Source organism: Trachypithecus francoisi, unplaced genomic scaffold, assembly GCF_009764315.1.
Source record: "Trachypithecus francoisi isolate TF-2019V2 unplaced genomic scaffold, Tfra_2.0 Lachesis_group11, whole genome shotgun sequence".
NCBI classification, from domain to species: Eukaryota; Metazoa; Chordata; class Mammalia; order Primates; family Cercopithecidae; genus Trachypithecus; species Trachypithecus francoisi.
The window spans coordinates 94645137-94663508 of record NW_022681456.1 but is presented as its reverse complement, the minus strand read 5'-3'; the positions used below and the strand labels follow the sequence as shown (position 1 = coordinate 94663508).

The following is an 18372-nucleotide window of genomic DNA, read 5'->3' as shown; positions in this document are numbered from 1 at the left end:
AGACACTATCACCATGCCACTTACTTATAGACAAGGGAGATGATTCCAAACATTTAGCTTATTTATCAAAATCAGAGATGGGATTTATAAGAAAAAAAGGAGAAGGGGAGAAAACAAAACACAAATTATCTGGGAACGTGAGTCTGTTTTCCCTTCTTTGGCTAATCTACTTACCTAGTAGCTAGGAAAGAGGCCAGCGTGAATATTTTTCCATTGAGCTGGCAAGCTCACTGATTAGAGAAACCATTTCAATATTTATGGATTCTCTGAAAAAAACTTGGAGAGTAATAAAGCATAGGTGGTAGGATGCTGCCATCCTTCTGTTGGCATCTCCAGAGTTTCACTTGAAAAACACCTTCTAAGTAGACACTAGTAAATTGATTTTAATCCCTATTTGAGCACCAGTGCAATACGTTACTATTGCAAGATGGAGCATTAGATAACTGAAGGAAATTCTATTGTAGGTTTGTAAATATCATGATAGTCATACCTATATAATACATATATGTATATATAAATATTAATTTTTAAACATTTACTTAGCTATTAAAAATCAAATGCTCATATTTAAAATTATGAGTTTATTAATGCACCATCACATGTTATCATGTGATACTCTGAATTCTCTTTTTGTATAGACAAATCAGAGATTATCTGTTACAAGTCATTAGTCATCATTGACCTGGACTGAAATGGTTAGAGCCTAGGGGAGTTCCAGGTGAAAGGACCAGTAAATGAGTAGAAACTCATTAGATGTAGAGCTATTAAGGACAAAGGTAGGTGCTTTATAAATATCAATTTGATATAATTTTAACATAAAAAGAAGCTTATGATACGCTTTGAGCTTGGGAGCAGAAGTGGATATGTAATTGTGTAATAAAATGGAAATGCACTCTCCTTGTTTGAAAATTATTAAGGATTTTACAAGGGTGACGACGGAGCATTGAAGCAAGTGCTCTCTGAGCATGAAGCCGTATATGATTGTACAAATACACACCTGTGAAGCTGGCCTTGCCTGTCAAACAGGAATATTGGTCCTATTAATCAAACAGAAAGTTCAGAATGACAATCTGACTTTGTTTTGTAGAAGATACTAAGTTTTGGCCTTGAATATTTGAATTTAAGATACTGGTATCAAGCAAAAATAAATTTGGGCTTAGAACTTTAGAGAGTTTAAACTTGTGCTTTGACTTGTGTGCTCACCTGTCTCTGTGTCACAATTTTTTTCATCCATACATCAGGACAACAATAGTGTGTCTACATCACAAAGGTTTGGGGAGGATTAAGAAGGTGAATACATATGAAGTACTTAAAAGAATGTCTGGCACAGAGCGAGTGCTACATAGGTTTTGGCATTGTCATTGTGGTCATTGCTATTGTTATTATGACTTGAAGTCATCTTAGTGTATGAAATCCCACCCATGAATAGAAGATAGAAAGAACTTTGGGCAAGGTTCGGAGGTGAAAGAAGAGATTGTAAAGAAGATGGGTAAAGGAATGGTTTTAAAGATTGAGAATAATTAGGGGAGTATTGTGTCATGGAAATTAAGGGATGAAAAGCACCAATTAAGTTGTTATTGGACTTTTTTCTTTGGTTTATGTTCAGAATGGCTAGGAAAGAAGTCTGATTATAGGAAATTAAAGGGTAAGGCGAATGTGGAGGTAGTGGGAGTTGACTTTTCTATTAATAAGTTTAGAAATAAAGGAAAAGTGGTAACTTGAGGAAAGAGAGGACCGATTAAGGGAAAATCTCATTAACTCTGAAGTTTTTCATCTCTGAGGACAGTGCTTAGCTTCAGGCCTGACCTGTGATGATTGCTCTCTCCAGGTCTGTTCCGTGGACAGAGCCATCTCATCTCCTCCTCATCACAGCCTGCATTAGGAGAATTGTTTTAGAGGTGAGGGAGCTGAGACACACAGCAAACCAGCCTTCCAATTTCACTTCGCACGACTCTGAATTTCTTTATATTTCTTGAATAGAAGTTTCACTTTTTACTTACCACTTCTTAGTAGTCATTGTCTGAGTAATTGTTACTTCATTCATTTAATGGTTCTCAGATTTATTTGATGGTTCTCAGATTCGCAGAATTTAAACCCAAATTTAATTGGCCTCCAAGCTGATGTGCTTATGGAAACAGTGACAGGAAACAAAAACGTCACAGGAGACAATGTCTTATTAAGATGATACATGAAATGATTTCCAAGCTGAGCAATTAAAGTGTGAAGTAGAAGGACACAGAGTGAGAAACTGATACTTCTCAGCCTCTGTAAAGAAGATGATGAATAAAGATAATTGAGAGGCATTAGGGGACTAGACTGAGAAAGGGATAGAAACCTGTTCACTGAGAGTACAGAAATGAGGAAGCTTGGAAGGCAGAAGATTTCGGTCAAAGACATCCGGCTTGAAGCTATTTCAGCTCTTTGGATTATCAGTGGTGGAGGCCATCACGTCTTTGGAGTGGAGGTACCATGAAACGAGTGTCTGCAAAACATCATCTAAATGAAAGCAAAATTCCTGGGAAGGATGGCATTATAATTTTTGAAAGAAAAGCTATGAGTTGAGCATTCACACCAAGGTAGATGTTTGGAGCGTATTGCTTGTGTGTGAAAAGGCAGAGATGACCAGAATAAGAGTTAGATGTATGTTGCATTTTCTTCTTGGTTGATGAGTAGGATGGTCTGGACAAAGAAGTGACCTGTATTAGAATGCCTTTATAATGTCAAAGCATCTGGAGGAAATTCAGATTAAAGAGGTTGGATGATGTCGTAATTAAGATCCTGGGCTTTTAAGGTGGAAACATTTATATTCAAGTCCCAGGCCCAGTGCGTATTAGTTCTGTGACTTGAGCTCTTGTTTCTGCATCTGTAAAGTTTGGCAAACCTATTACATGAAGCTGTCGAGGAGACAAATGAAATAAGGCATGCAAAGAACTTGCAGTAAAGAGTAATTATCAATATTTTCTTTGTTGAGAGGCAGCATTGCATTTTACTGGTCATTACATTTTACTAACTATTAAGTTAGTGTGGACTTTGAGAATAGTTCTCAACCATTCTAATCCTCAGTGAATTCTTCTTCTAATGGGAATGATATCAGTATGGATATCATGAGATTATGAAAAGAAAATGCCTACAAAGTATTTATTATAATGCCTGGCACAGAGCAAGCTCTCATTAATTGTAAAAATGCTAACTCTTATTCTTCATAATGCATAAACGTAATTAATATTATGGAAAACAAAATCAAGGATACTAATTTGTGTTTGGATTAATTGATTTATATTTCATCAGTCTATAACTGGTCTTAACTAAGGTAAGTATTAAGATCTCATTTTTAAGAGCAAGTATTCTTTTGATTTTAGTTCATTGGAAATCCTGGGATTCAGAAATGTGGATTAAAAGTAATTTCTTCTATTGCACATTTTACTGATACATTAGAGGTGTTATCCCTGGAAGGTGCTATGGATTCAGTGCTTCACACACTGCAGATGTATCCAGATGACCAAGGTCAGTACAATTTGAATTTTGGATTTAGAATAGATTTTTGTAGGCCATTAGCTGGTAACTGGATGTCTGTAAATATTTTTCTTCAGTTTTGAGATTTAAAACAATTTTTTTTTTTTTTTTTTCTCCTAGAAATTCAGTGTCTGGGTTTAAGTCTTATAGGATGCTTGATTACAAAGAAGAATTTATGCACAGGAACTGGACATCTGCTGGCAAAAATTCTGGCTTCCAGCTTATACCGATTTAAGGATGTTGCTGAAGTACAGACTGAAGTATGTGCATTATCTTGGAAAGAATTTGGGAACTTGTGCAAATTTCACTTTTGGAGCAGTTTGTGTAATTCCCACTTTGCATGAATGGGGTATTCTAGTTAATGGAAAACCATTTATCATTTTGTAGTTATTTTAATTATACAAACAAAGAAAATTGGATTGAATCTCTAAAGATCCAGTATTTCATTATTAAATCTCTAAAGTCAGCATGTTTATTCACCATTTATCTTGCCCATAAAAGTTCAGTGCTAAGACTGTGCTAAGAAATCCCAGCTAGCTGAATTCATTCACTTAGATTTTAGATAAATAGAATTTATAAATATTCCAAAGTTTGTCACTCTCTGGGTTTTATTGTAGGTTGCTTACCTCTAGTAATTTGACTTGTTGATTTTTTTCCTTGCAGTGAAAAAATGTTTTTAACATTTTTCATTAAGCAAAATTTAAAACATGATATATAATAACTATCTTTGTAAGGAATTCAAGATATTGGCCTAGAGTGAGTTCAGGGGAGATTAAGAAATAATTTTCTTTTAAATTGTAGCAAAACAAATAGTTTTTCTTCAAGAGTTTCTGTCTTGGTTGTGGAGTTTGCAACTTTCATAAACTACACTAAGAAATTTTTTTTTTTGGAGACAGGGTCTCACTCTGTCACCCAGGCTGGAGTGCAGTGGGAGATTTCAGCTCACTACAACCTCTGCCTCCTGAGCTCAAGTGATTCTTGTGCCTCAGCCTCCTGAGTAGCTTGGACTACAGGCATGCACTCCCATTCCTGGCTAACTTTTGTATTTTTTGTAGAGATGGGGTTTCACCCTATTTCCCAGGCTGGTCTCAAACTCCCCGGTGTCAAGCAATCTGTCCTGCTCAGCCTCCCAAAGTGCTGGGATTACAGGCGTGAGCCAAGGTGCCCAGCCGACTCAGGAAATAATTTTTTGTAACTGGCAGCATTGACCAGAAATAAAAATACCTGGTCCCTAATCTTTGCACAGACACCATCAGTAAATGAGAGAATGTATGTAAAGTGTTTTAAAAAATTATGAAGTTAAGAACATACAAAATTCTTACATTAATAACAACAATGTGTTTTATAACTGCTTTTCATAATGTGCTTCAGGATAGGCTGATTAGACCAAGATAGGATTGATTAAAAGTAATATTAGGGAAAGGAAAGGATTTTATGCAGGTATGGAACTCTCAGTCACTCTGGATTAATTCATCTAGGCATAAATTTTAGAATCTCTACAGTAGAGGTTATGAACTAAATCTGTCCTGCCAACATATTTTATTTGTCCAGTTCAGTGTTTTGTTTTATTTTTTGAGACAGGGCCTCACTCTGTTGCCCAGGCTGTAATGCAGTGGTACAATCTCAGTGCATAGCACCATCTGCCTCCTGGGTTCAAGCGATTCTCCTGCCTCAGCCTCTCTGGTAGCTAGGACTACAAGTGTGCACCACCATGCTCGGCTGATGCTTGTATTTTTAGCTGAGAGGGGTTTTGCCATGTTGACCAGGCTAGTCTCAAACTCCTGACCTGAAGTGGTTTGCCCACCTCGGCCTCCCAAAGTGTTGGGATTATAGGCATGAGCCACTGCACCCAGCCTTCAGTTCAGTGTTTAGAAGTTTTTAATTCGATTGATGTGCTTTCTGCACATTTGCACGACCTGCTCTGCTGCAGCATTCACTCGTTTTCAGGGACCTCTGGCTCTGGAGGCAGGTAGACCACCTGTCCCTCAGACATACATAAATTAAGGCTACTTTGCTTATCAAATATTAGTATTTGTAGAAACTCAGCATCATAAGAGTTTGAAGTAATAATTTTAATATTTAGATGATTTAACTTAATTTAATTTTTTTTTGAGATGGGGTCTCTGTAGCCCAGGCTAGAGTGCAGTGGCACAATCTCGGTTCACTGCAACCTCTGCCTCCTGGGCCCACCCTCCTGGGTTGGCTCAAGTGATCCATCTCATTCTCCTGAGTAGCTACAGGTGCACGCACAGCTAATTTTTAAATATTTTTCATAGAGACAAGATTTTGCCATGTTGTGCAGGCTGGTCTCAAATTCCTGGGCTCAAGCAATCCCAGAGCGCTGGGATTACAGATGTGAGCCATGGTGCCTGGCCAATTTTATTAATATATAATTTTAGAGGTAATAAAATGTTAAAAAGTTAAGATGATCTTTGGGTTTACCCAAGCTAAATAATACTAAAGTCAAATCCCAATCTTTCATTAGAACATCACATGGGTGAAGAGGACAGACTCTGGGGATGTGCTTAAGGTGGTTCTAAAAAAAGTAATGGTGCTCTTTATAAATAACTTATTGTTATAATGTAATCCTCTGAGTGCCCTCAGTGCTTCTCTATTACACTCAACATAAGTGAAACCTAAGAGTCCACACTAGCCTTTTTGAGGTAAACTTTTCAGAAGACAGCACAGAAAGTTGGGGGATATGCTAGGCTCTCTAGAGAACCTACTGTTCATATTATAATAAAAATTTTTACTCTATTTTCCAATTTGGATGTGTAGCTCTGCTGATCCAACTGTTTTAATCCTGTTTAATATCTGGGTTTCATCCTACAACTATGGCTTTAGACAAGCATCTTTGAAAACCAAATTTGAAGGGATTAGTTCTTTTTTCTGCTTTGCTACTGGATGGTTAACTAACATTTTATTCTTTGTGCCTGCTATATTTCTTAGTCATGAGAGAGAGAGGGAGTATTTATTTACAGGATAAATACTTTCAAGCACCAACCCAGTATATCTATAGTTAAATGAACATCCTAGGTACTGTTTCATATACAAACTCTCTGCTTTATACTGTTTATTCTTTTTGCCTGTAATTGCTTATTTTATTATTTTTTTCTTATACTTTTAGGGATTTCAGACAATCTTAGCAATCCTCAAATTGTCAGCATCTTTTTCTAAGCTGCTGGTGCATCATTCGTTTGACTTAGTAATATTCCATCAAATGTCTTCCAATATCGTGGAACAAAAAGATCAACAGGTACAATGTTTTCCACTTGCATCCTAAATGTTATGTATTTATCTGACTCTAATTCTCATTTCCACTCTTTTTAGTTTCTAAACCTCTGTTGCAAGTGTTTTGCAAAAGTAGCTATGGATGAAGACTTAAAAAATGTGATGCTAGAGAGAGCGTGTGATCAGAATAACAGCATCATGGTTGAATGCTTGCTTCTATTGGGAGCAGATGCCAATCAAGCAAAGGACGGAACTTCTTTAATTTGTCAGGTAAATATTAAAGGCCTCACTGGTGTCTTTGCTCATTATTCTTATCAAGTGTAGCTGTGTATCTCTTACTTACATCATATTATTCTTCACTATGGAAATTTACCAGTTTATTGTAATTACTTGTGTCTTGTAGTGGGGATTTAGATTTATAGAATTTCAGAAGTAATAGGGTCCTTTAGATGTTATCCAGTCTAATCTTTCATTTCATCTGTTGGCTTATCTTGTTAAGTTGATAAATAACTTTTCAAATGTGTCCCTTAGTAGGCATCTCTACAACTTGTTCTCCAGATACACTCCACATAACACATAGTTCTAATGTTTTGATAATTTTTTAACCATTTTTTTCCATGGTTTTAGTTTCTTCGCCTACAGAGTTCTCCTCTGAGGGCTACCACACATGGCTATGCAGGCTGTGAATGTCACACTTTTGTGGGTGCCATTTACACTGACATCAGTTGCTATTGGCCAAAGTTGTATAGTACTGTGGTCTTTCTTTCCTTCTCTCTTCCCTCCTGAACCATGCAAACACATATCTGTCTGATTGTTCTGCTCTTCCTTCAAAATATAATTCAAATTGCCTTTCTTTAATAAAGCCCTCCCTACACCTCCAAACAAAATTAAGATTTACTTCTTCTGTCAGTTCATGAAAATATATACATATCTCTTGTATACTTGGTGAGTTGTGTGAAAATAACCATGTACAGTGTTCGTCTTTGTATAATTCAGAATATCTAGCTCATTGCTTTACATACAGTGTGTATTCAATAAATACTAAGTTCATTGCTTATATTTCAGATTTGTATTATTTGTATAAGTGTTAGAGTTTATACTAGCATTCAGGTAGCACTATGTCTATTTTCTAGAAATTTAATATTTTTAACAAATATTAAATTTCAGTATTTAATAATCAGTATTATTATCAGTAAATAATCAGTAAAGTACTACGTTTGCCAATAATTTACTTTTTAAGCCTTACTGTATTTAATATCCCACTTGCCTATGAATTGAAGTCAATTTGTTGACTGTTAAGATTAAGTTAATACTAATTAGTAATCAACATAAAAAGAAACAGAACGTGTCACCCATTTTCATGCACCATTATGTTTATGCATTAAAATCAGATAAACAATCTAATTATTTAAATTTAGTCAAATTTATTTTAAGCAAGCAAAAATTAAAATAGTAGTTCTACTATATTAAAGATAATTAAATTTTTCCATCAATAATATAATACATTTTTATGGTGCATCTTTTGCATGCAGATTATTGCATCAATGTTAATTGAAAATACTGAAGAACTAAAAAGAAACTTCCCCTTCTAAGTCCACATTAAGGAAACAACATACCTAAAAGCACCTGATACAACTTTACTGCATTCCCCACAGTAAATCATTTCTGCTTTTCTTTCCATTTATCTAAATCTTCCTATACAACAGGATTTTTACTTTATTTCTCTTTCCATATTCTTTTGGCCTTCATATGCTTATTTTTATCTTTTCTTTTCAAAACAAAATCTTAAATCCAAGGATTATGTATTAGACTTAAAGAATTTATCCCAGTTGTCAGAGGTTATTTATACCTAGCAAATAATAACTGCTGATTAAATCTTGTGGATGAATTTATTGTATGTACCTTATTTGTGCCAGAGCAAAATAAGGTAATGAAGACTATTCATTTACCAAGAGGTTGCATTTTGAAGGAGTATCTAGTGCATGGGTGGAGTTGTGTTAGGCTTTCTGCAGAAAATTTAATAATGGAATGTACATGACTGGTGGAGAAGAATATGAAAGGTTAATACTGGATATGCAAATGCGTAGATAAAAACCTCAAGGTAAAACTCATCAAGTCACGGTGGAAAAAGTATAGTGAAGTCTGAATAAAAATAATAAGAGGCTGGGCATGGTGGCTCACATCTGTAATCCCAACACTTTGGGATGTTGAGGTGGGAGGATCACTTGAGCCAGGAGTTAGAGACCAACTTGGAAAACATAGTGAGACTCCATTTCTGCAAAACAAAACAACAAGCAAAAACTCATGTATGATGGCACATACATGTAGTCCTAGCTTCATGCAGAGTGGCTCATGCCTGTAATCCCAGTGCTTTGGGAAGTCAAGGTGGGAGGATCATTTGAGCCCAGGAGTTTAAGACCAGCCCGGGCAACGTAGTTACACCCCCATGTCTACAAAAAGTCAAAAAATTAGCTGGGTATAGTGGTACCTGCCTATTGTCCCAGCTACTTGGGAGTCTGAGGTGGGAGGATGACTTGAGCCAGGGAGGTTGAGGTTACAGTTAGTTGAGATTGCACCACTGCACTCCATCCTAGGCAACAGAGCCAGACCCTGTCTCAACATAACATAACATAAAACATAACATAAAACATAACATAACATAACATAACATAACATAAGAAGGCTGAGGCAGGAGGATCACTTGAGCCTAGGAGGTCAAGGCTGCAGTGAGTTATGATTGCACCGCTGTACTCCAACCTTGATGACAGAGTGAGACTCTGTCTCAAAACCAACCAACAAAAAACCAACAAAACCAAACACCTCCATCATACGCATTACCAGCTGGGCACTGCTCCAAATACTTCACACAATTTAATCCTAACAACAATCTATGAATAGGTCCAGTAGGTTCTAATGTTATTCCCATTGTACAAGTGAGAAGTTGAGGCATTGAGGGATTAAATAACTTGCCTAAGAACAACCTCCTGGTAAGTAGTGCAAAATCTGCCTCCACAGTGCCTGCTTTAATTTCTTGGCTACACAGCAGATTCATGGTAGTGGTGGTAGTGGTGTTCATTTACTCTAAAATAACAGTTTGAATAATTTGATTTTGATAATGTGCTGCATTTATTATAAATTAGATGATCAGAGAAAGATTGCAGGGATAAGAAATTATGCTTTTGATAATCTTTAGTTATTATATTCTGAATTTTCTTCATTATTATTTAAATGTAAAAATAAATATCTGTAAGCAGTAGTATTTTCCTGTCATGAAGTTGAAATTACTTTCATAAATATGTGTCAATATTCTAAAGAGAATGACTGTAGGATTTAAAGAAATTAATTCTTATTTTTGCTGGCATTTATTTCTTTTCTCAGATTCACTTTCTTATATATCTCTCTCTTCATGGCACCCATATGCCTAAAGTCAGCTTGGATAGTTTGGATCCTCCAAGGAAAATTCCTTCCACAAACATGTGCAGAGCACAGTGCTAGATAATTAATGGAGAATATATAAGGGGTTTCCTGTTTCACGAAGTTTGTAGGTCTGTATGTGTTGGGACATTGACAAGAGAATAAAACATAAATCACCTTAGTACAAAGTAAGGAGTGAGTGGCATATCTTAGAGAAAAAAAGTTACTGGGCTACAGGAGAAGGCATTTGTGAGTTTTTCCCTCCCCTCTCCTCCCCTCCCCTCCCCTCCCCTCCCTCCCTCCCTCTCTTCCTTCCTTTCTTCCTTCCATCCTTCCCTCCTTCCTTCCTTCCCTCCTTCATCTTTCACCTCCCTTCCTCTTAATTTTGCTATGAGCCCTTAAAGAGGATTTTAGTATTTTACTACTTAAATTAAATATACGTCCTAGGTGTTGTGCTAGGCTTCAGGAATACAAGTTGAATTGCAGTAATGTACAGGCCTTTGCATTCTAGCAAGAAAACAGATAGGTGTGTATGTTTGTTTGCTCAGTGCTACATTAAATGAAATGGATGGGAGCCAGGAGGGGAAATGGTGTGTTTGACCTGAGAGGTTAGTAGCAAGGACTTCTCTGCAAGAAATTTTGAACCCAATTCTTCAAGAATGAACACCTTTTTGCTGGGTGAAGAGTAGAGGAAGGCATTTGGGGTAATAGAAATAGCACAAAAGATAATGAGGTTTGAAAAATTACATGCTGTGTTTGGAAGAATGTCCGGAGCAGTGGCATTTTAGAAGGTTTTTAAAGAGGACGGTGACTTGATCAGACCTCTGTAGTGCTTTGAGTATGGGTTGAAGGTAAGTGTACTTGGAGACTGGTGGGCATTTAATTGGTGCCTTCCAACCACATGAATGAACGTCCCCTCAAATCCCTTGGAAGCACTTTGATTCTAGAAAATTCAAGAATTGTCCCCAACATCTATTTTCTCTGAGTTGGTACCCTGGATCTTTGAGTCTTCTTTTCTTTCCTTTTTTAATGTTTAATTTTGGGTAATGAAAGTCGCACAGGTTTTGAAGCCAGCAGATTTGGCTTCAAATCCAAGTTTCAGTTGCTTGCCAGCTTTAAGGGACAAATTATATATCATTTCTAAATACTCATCTATAAGGTGGGAGAAATAATTGCTATGGCATAGGATTTTTTTTTTTTTTTTAAGATTAGAAATCACGTGTGTACAGAATTTAGCACAGTAACTGATGGATATTATTTCTATTACCTGTTATTTTTGTCTTCTAGTTGACAGCTCCTTGCTAACGTCTAGCTCCTTTCCAAAGCTCTTCCTGAGTAGGGCCAGTGTGCAGTGCTTCAGGTTTCTAAGGCTTCTCCTGGCTTGCTCGTTGTTCTAGTTTTTATAGCACGTCGCGTGCTAACCCACCCTGAGCACATGCTCTGAAAACATAACATTCAGAGGAAGGTTGAGGACTAAGAGACAAGGTATATCTTTGAGGAAATTCAGATGCTTGTCCTGAGGAGATCAGGAAAACCAGACATGAGTAATGATTGTCGTTTAAATGTGGCATTAATAAATTTTACAATAGCTAAGTCCCCATTTAGTTATTCTATGCCACAAATAAAGACAGGACAGTACTATTTACTGTGTTAATGTACTGGTTTCCCAGATATCTTATAGTGAGAAGACAGAAGCTCAGAAAGTGTAAGCAATGTACATACTTGGTGGAGTCTGGATGTAAACAGAGATCTTGATGCCAAACCTATGGAACTTTGTCTCCATATAATATTGTCTCTTTCGTGATAACTGACTGCCGTGTGGCAGATTATTCATGCTATTCTGACAGTTACGGCATTAATATCATCTTATTTTCCCAATCTATTCAAGGATCAGTTTTGTCTTATTTTATTTTGTTTAATTCTAAATTGGAGATGTAGAGAAAAATCACATGAAGTTTGATTTGCCAGTCTCCTAAAAGGAAGAAAACTATAGATTTTTAATATACTTAATTTTTTTTTTCTTTAACAGGTATGTGAGAAAGAGAGCAGTCCCAAATTGGTGGAACTCTTATTGAATAGTGGATCTCGTGAACAAGATGTACGAAAAGCGCTGACGATAAGCATTGGGAAAGGCGACAGCCAGATCATCAGCTTGCTCTTAAGGAGGCTGGCCCTGGACGTGGCCAACAATAGTATTTGCCTTGGAGGGTTTTGTATAGGAAAAGTTGAACCTTCTTGGCTTGGTCCGTTATTTCCAGATAAGACTTCTAATTTAAGGAAACAAACAAGTAAGTAACAAGGAGAATATTTTTGACAGTTCTTATTTTTAATAGTATTTTTTTAAGTCACTAGTCTTTTAGTGGTTATTCATGTCAGTTTGAGGGACCTTAAGCCAAAAATATTGCAAAGGTTTGGATTTTTTTTGCTATGAAATACTTCAAAATGACGTATTTAAGTTCTTTATGAGATAACAAATAGGTACTTATAAAATTAGAGCAAAATAGCGGAAGTTTTTTGAAGAGCTACTTTTTAATATAGTCCTTTTTTTATTTTTAAAGTAAGGCATCCTTGTTTTTTAAAAAAGAAAATATAAAATTATAAAAAACAAAATAAAAATAACTTATTTTTTCCCTTTTAAGTAATTAATATGGATATTTTTCCTAACTTTTTGTATGCTTACATGTACCTATGCATTCAGATGTGTGTAAAAGCATACACACATATTCAGTTGGCATTTTTAACTTAGAATATACTTTATATTTCAATTGATAATGCATTTTCTTTATACGTTCAAGCTCATATGTATTTTGTACATATTATGTGTATTGATGGTAAGTTGCCATCCTCTGACACTATTTTTGTCTTTTGAGCTCTTCCATTTGTTCATGCTAAATGTGTTTTTAGCGTGTGAGCTCCCAGCTTTTCCTATGTTAATTTAGTCCCATGCCCATCTCCTTCCCCATGGTCATCATACTCCATGACTCAACACCTTTAGGACCATCTTGCAAATAACATGTTTGCTTCTCTCATTTTTATGATGCACTCAATAGCAAAACACCAGTTTTGGTCAGTCTACCAGTCTACTTTTTCCCTCACTTTCACCACGATAACTGAGTGCTGTAGAGAAAAGTACCCATCCATGCAATTTGGTGCCTTTATACATCAAGGTTTCCAACCTCTCAGTAGGCTCCAAAAGTTCCAGTCAGGCTGAATTTTTCTCGGTTTCTCAAACACTTCATGTACCCTTACTTCCAGTCTTTTTCCACTGTTACTCTTTCTACCTAACTCTAAATTCTGTCTTCACCTGGCTGTGTGTTCATTCTTCCTGTCTCAGCACCATCATAAGTCTGGAAGGTCTTCTTACTCATTGACCCTATGGCACCTTATTTCTCACCTGTACTACCATTCACCACATTATATAATTTAATTTTTCATTTTTATGATCTACTTTTTGGTAGATTGTTAGTACCATGAAGTCAATGTCAATTTTGTTCATGGTTGTAACCTTACCATTGATATGAATGCTTTGCACATAGTAGATTATCATTTAGAATTAAACATTCAATATTGGCAAAAATAAAAATTATGTAATACATTATGTTGCTAAGCATATGTGGAAACATGCTTCATACATTGATATGAATTTAAGTTGTCCTCTTTTGAGGACAATTTGGCAATATCCACTAATATTTTTTAATATACAAACATACTTTTTTGACCTAGCAGTGTACTGTTAGGAATCTATGATACAGACATTCTCAATGTGCACAAAAAATTATGTACAAAAATGCACATTAAAACATTGTTTATAATAGCAAAGGAGTAGGGAAAAACCTAAGTATTCCCCCAAAAGGAACTATTCAAATAAATAGTGGTACATTCACGTAGTGGAATGCTTTGCAATCATTGAGGGAAAAAAAAAAAAACATGTAGTAAATTTAATGTCCTGATAAAGATTACATTACTCCATGGCAAAAAATAGGCACAGAACAGTGTTTTTACTATGCTAATGCTGATGGAAATGCAATTGGAATATGATAGTTACAAAAGTTTGAATATGAAATAAAACCCTCCAGAAATGGCGTCCCTGATTGTCTCTGGGGTCTTTGGAAATTACTGAGACATGGTTAGATCCCATGTTTCATTACTTAAACTAGTCTCATGCCAAAAACCTGCTTACTGTAATCTTCGCTATCTGATGGAGAGGAATTGTGGGCCCATTGGAGAAGGATGGAGGGAGATTTATCATTCAGTATATTCTCTTTGCTCCGTATGAAGTTTTTACCATTGACACGTCTTACCCGATTAAAAAAACACAGTAATGTCATTGATTAATTGGAGGGTATAACCATGATTTCACTGGCAGCTGGTCTGAGTAAAGAACACTTTGGGTCATAGCTTTCAAACATTTTTCAGGTAGTATTTGCCTGAGTGACATATATGTGTGTGAACTCATTCTGCTGGGCTTCGGGATAATTTCCCATATCATAACATATTATTCTGGAAAAAAAGAACTATTTGGTATATGGGTATAGTGTAAGCCACAGTATCAATTGTCTTCTTGGGGTTTATCTTATGGGCTCACCACATATTTACAGTAGGAATAGATGTAGATACATGAGCGTACTTCACCTCTGCTACTATAATGATTGCTATTCCTACTGGCGTCAATGTCTTTTAGCTGATGAGCTACACTTCACGGCAGTAATACCAAATGATCCCCCACCATGCTTTGAGCCCCAGGGTTTATTTTCCTTTTTACAATAGGAGACCTAACCAGCATTGCATTAACCAACTCATCACTGGATATTGTACTACATGATACAGTGGTATCATGTAGTAATATTTGAAGTAATTACAGTAGTAATATTTGAAGAAATCTTCCTGGCTGTATGTAGAACAATGAGGACTCTGTCAACTTATTCTTCATAGTAGAGCTGATATATAATATAATGAAGTTGTGAGAAGAGTGTTAATTTTGAAATTCCATCAAATTTCCCAATAGTCATAGTGAATCACTCAGCAAACTTTATAAAAATAACAACATCCTTTATTTAGTATTTTATGTGTTCTATGCATTGTGCTAAACATTTTATATGCATGGTTTCATTTACTCTTTTCCATCACCATATGCTGTGTATGTTATCATCTTCATTTTCCAGGTGAGGCCACTGACACCCAGGGAGCTTATATAACTCACAAATGGCATTTCTGTCACTTGAACACAGGCCGATCTGGCTTCAAAGCCTAGGCCTTTTCCTGAATAAAGTTCCATAGAGATTCAATTTTGCTATCTACACCAAAGCATTGTACACATGGTTATTTTTTTTAAAAAAATATGATCTGCCACCTGCTAATTATTCAGGATCACTAGTGTAAGGTGACTTTGGAAGGAAAAATAGAAATTTTCTCTAGAAGCATAGGAATACATAAGAACTTTGGTCCTATATATGTTTATATTTGCATAATTGTTGATTTCTAAGTTCCTGGTGCATCTCTTTATTTTCAGATACAGCATCTACACTAGCAAGAATGGTGATCAGATATCAGATGAAAAGTGCCATGGAAGAAGGAGCAACCTCAGGCAGTGATGGAAATTTTTTTGAAGATGTGCTGTCTAAATTTGATGAATGGACCTTTATTCCTGACTCTTCTATGGACAGTGTCTTCGCTCAAAGTGATGATCTAGATAGTGAAGGTATTTATTATAAAAATAAATCCCTTTATGTTTTATATTTATACACTGACATTGAACAGTAGGACCCGAGACAAAAACCTGACTTAAATCATTTGGAAAAACTTAAGTAGAAATGTGTGTATTATCACAAACAGTTAGGTTTACTAATTTTGGTCAAAGTGATGTTTCAAGGAAGTGTGTCTCTGTGCTTCTAAATATTATTCTTACTAATTGGTTAATGGTTAATATTCCAGGAAATAAACTCTGACTAGACTGGAACGAGATTCCACACTCTGACACTTACTAAATCCTTTTGTGGCTTGTGTAAGCTCCTTAACTTTGTTAAAGGTAGTAATGTTAATAAGATGTTTGGTAAAAATGGAGTGAGGGGCTTTTTTGTTAATATAGTATGACTGAAAACATTGAGTGATAGAATAAGGATATTTGAGAGGGCAAAAAATGAGAGTTGTTCCAAGATATTGTGTCTCAAGTCAAACCATTTTTAAAAATCAAGTGTAGTGATTTATATACATATATAATTTATATAAAATAAAATGCATTCACTTTAAGTATATATTTTCATGTGCTTTGAAAATTAACATATTCATGTAGTCATCATCACTATTAAGTTATGTAATATTTTCATCCTCCAAAAAAGTTTCTTCATGCCTCTTCACTGAAAACGTCCCCTTCCCCTGCCCCTGCCCCTTAGCAATCATTTGCTTCCTGACACTGTAGATTAATGTTTTCTCTAGTTTTATGTACATAGAATCATACAGTAAGTACTCTTTTGTGTCTGTTTTCCAAAGGGGTTGTACTATGTTCTACCACCACCGGTGATACATGAGCATTCTGGTTGCTCTACATCCTTGTCTGTACTTGGTATTTTCAAGTTAATTTTAGCTCTTCTAGTGGAGATTTAATTCATTTGGATGTAATTTTCATTTCCCTAATGACTAATTACATAGAGGACATTTTCATGTTCTTATTGGCCATTCTTATTTTTGTGTGAAGTGTTGAGGTATTTTGCTTTTAATTGGGTTGTCTTACGATTACATAAAAGTTCTTTGTATATTCTAGATAGAAGTTGTGACAGGTGTATATATTGCATATATTTTTTCCCAGTCATAGCTTGTCTTCTCACTTCACTAATTCTATTATTTTTAAAAAACAGAAGTTTTAAATTTTGGTGAAATGCAGTTTTCCAGTTTTTTTCTTTTATGGTTTGTCCTTTTTCTATCCCACTTAAGAAACCTTTTCTTAGCCTAAATTTGTGAATATTTTCTCCTGTATTTTCTCTTAGAAGTGTTAAAATCTCAGCTTTAATATTTAGGTCTAAAACATTTTAAGCTGATTTTTGTGTGTGATGTGTCAATGAAGGGTTGACACTTATTTCTTTCTGTGTGGATATCCAGTTGTTCCAACATTACTTGTTGAAAATACTATATAATTCCTCATTGAATTAATGGAAGCTTTGTTCTCTTTAATTGACTATTTAGGTATGGTTCTATTTTAGCATTATTTATTCTGTGCCACTGATTTATACTTTATTCTTATGCCAAAACCACACTGTCTTGATTACTCTAGCTTAATAGCAGGTCTTGAAGTCAGGTAGTCCAAGTCCTCTGGTGTTCTTTTAAAAAAATTGTTCTTATTAATCTAGATTCTTTGCATTTCCATATAAATTTTGAATCAACTAACTTTATGCTGGGATTTTTATTGTAATTAAGTCCATATTTAGATTTTATATAGAATTAATTTATAAATTAAATCATATTACCTGTAATGTTAATATAATCTATACCATATAATTAATATATAAATAGTAATTTCTATAGATTATATCTGTAAATCAATTTGAGGGAACTAATATATTAATAACGAGTCTTTTGACATATTAATGTGACATATAGTTCAATTAGTCTTTTAACATTTCTAACAGTGTGTTGTATTGGATATTTTCTGATGCTATTATAGATGGTATTGTATTTGAATTCTAATTTCCAGGAGTTCACTGCTGATATATAGAAATACAATTCATTTATTAGTACGTGAATTTTTTATCCTGTAAACTTGCTAAGCTCACTTATGAGTTTTCCAGTACCTTATTATAGATTCCACAGGATTTTCTTTGTTCGTAATTATACCATTTAGTAATAAAGACAGATTTGCTTTTTCTTTTCTAATATTTATGTCTCCTTTTTTTTTCTTGTCATATTGCACTGGCTAGGACCTCCAGTACTATGTTGAATAGAATTGGTCAGACTGGGCACCATTACCTGGTTTCCAAACTTAGAGGAAAAACATTCAGTCTCTAATCACTAATTATGACATTGTCATTTTTCATAGATGCCCTTCATCAAATTGAAGAAGCTTCTTCCTAGTCATTTTTGGAGAGCCTTTTTTTTTTTTTTTAATCATTAATAGGTGTTGAAAAATGCTGTTCAGCATCTGCTGAGGTATTCATATTTTTCACCTATATTTTGTTAATATGGTCAAATACACCAACTGATTTTCTAATGTTAAACCAACTTGCA

The 18372-nt window shown here is 35.2% G+C and overlaps 1 protein-coding gene across 1 annotated transcript in view; it reads left to right on the top strand.

Annotated features, from left to right (window-relative positions):
• LRRK2 (leucine rich repeat kinase 2) overlaps positions 1-18372 on the top strand; it is a 160294-nt gene that overhangs the window by 52780 nt on the left and 89142 nt on the right. The window contains exons 15-20 of the mRNA XM_033222425.1: positions 3360-3504; positions 3634-3773; positions 6641-6769; positions 6844-7014; positions 12188-12446; positions 15668-15856. Of these exons, the coding sequence (XP_033078316.1) occupies positions 3360-3504; positions 3634-3773; positions 6641-6769; positions 6844-7014; positions 12188-12446; positions 15668-15856 (1033 nt within the window). The remainder of the gene's footprint in view (positions 1-3359; positions 3505-3633; positions 3774-6640; positions 6770-6843; positions 7015-12187; positions 12447-15667; positions 15857-18372) is intronic.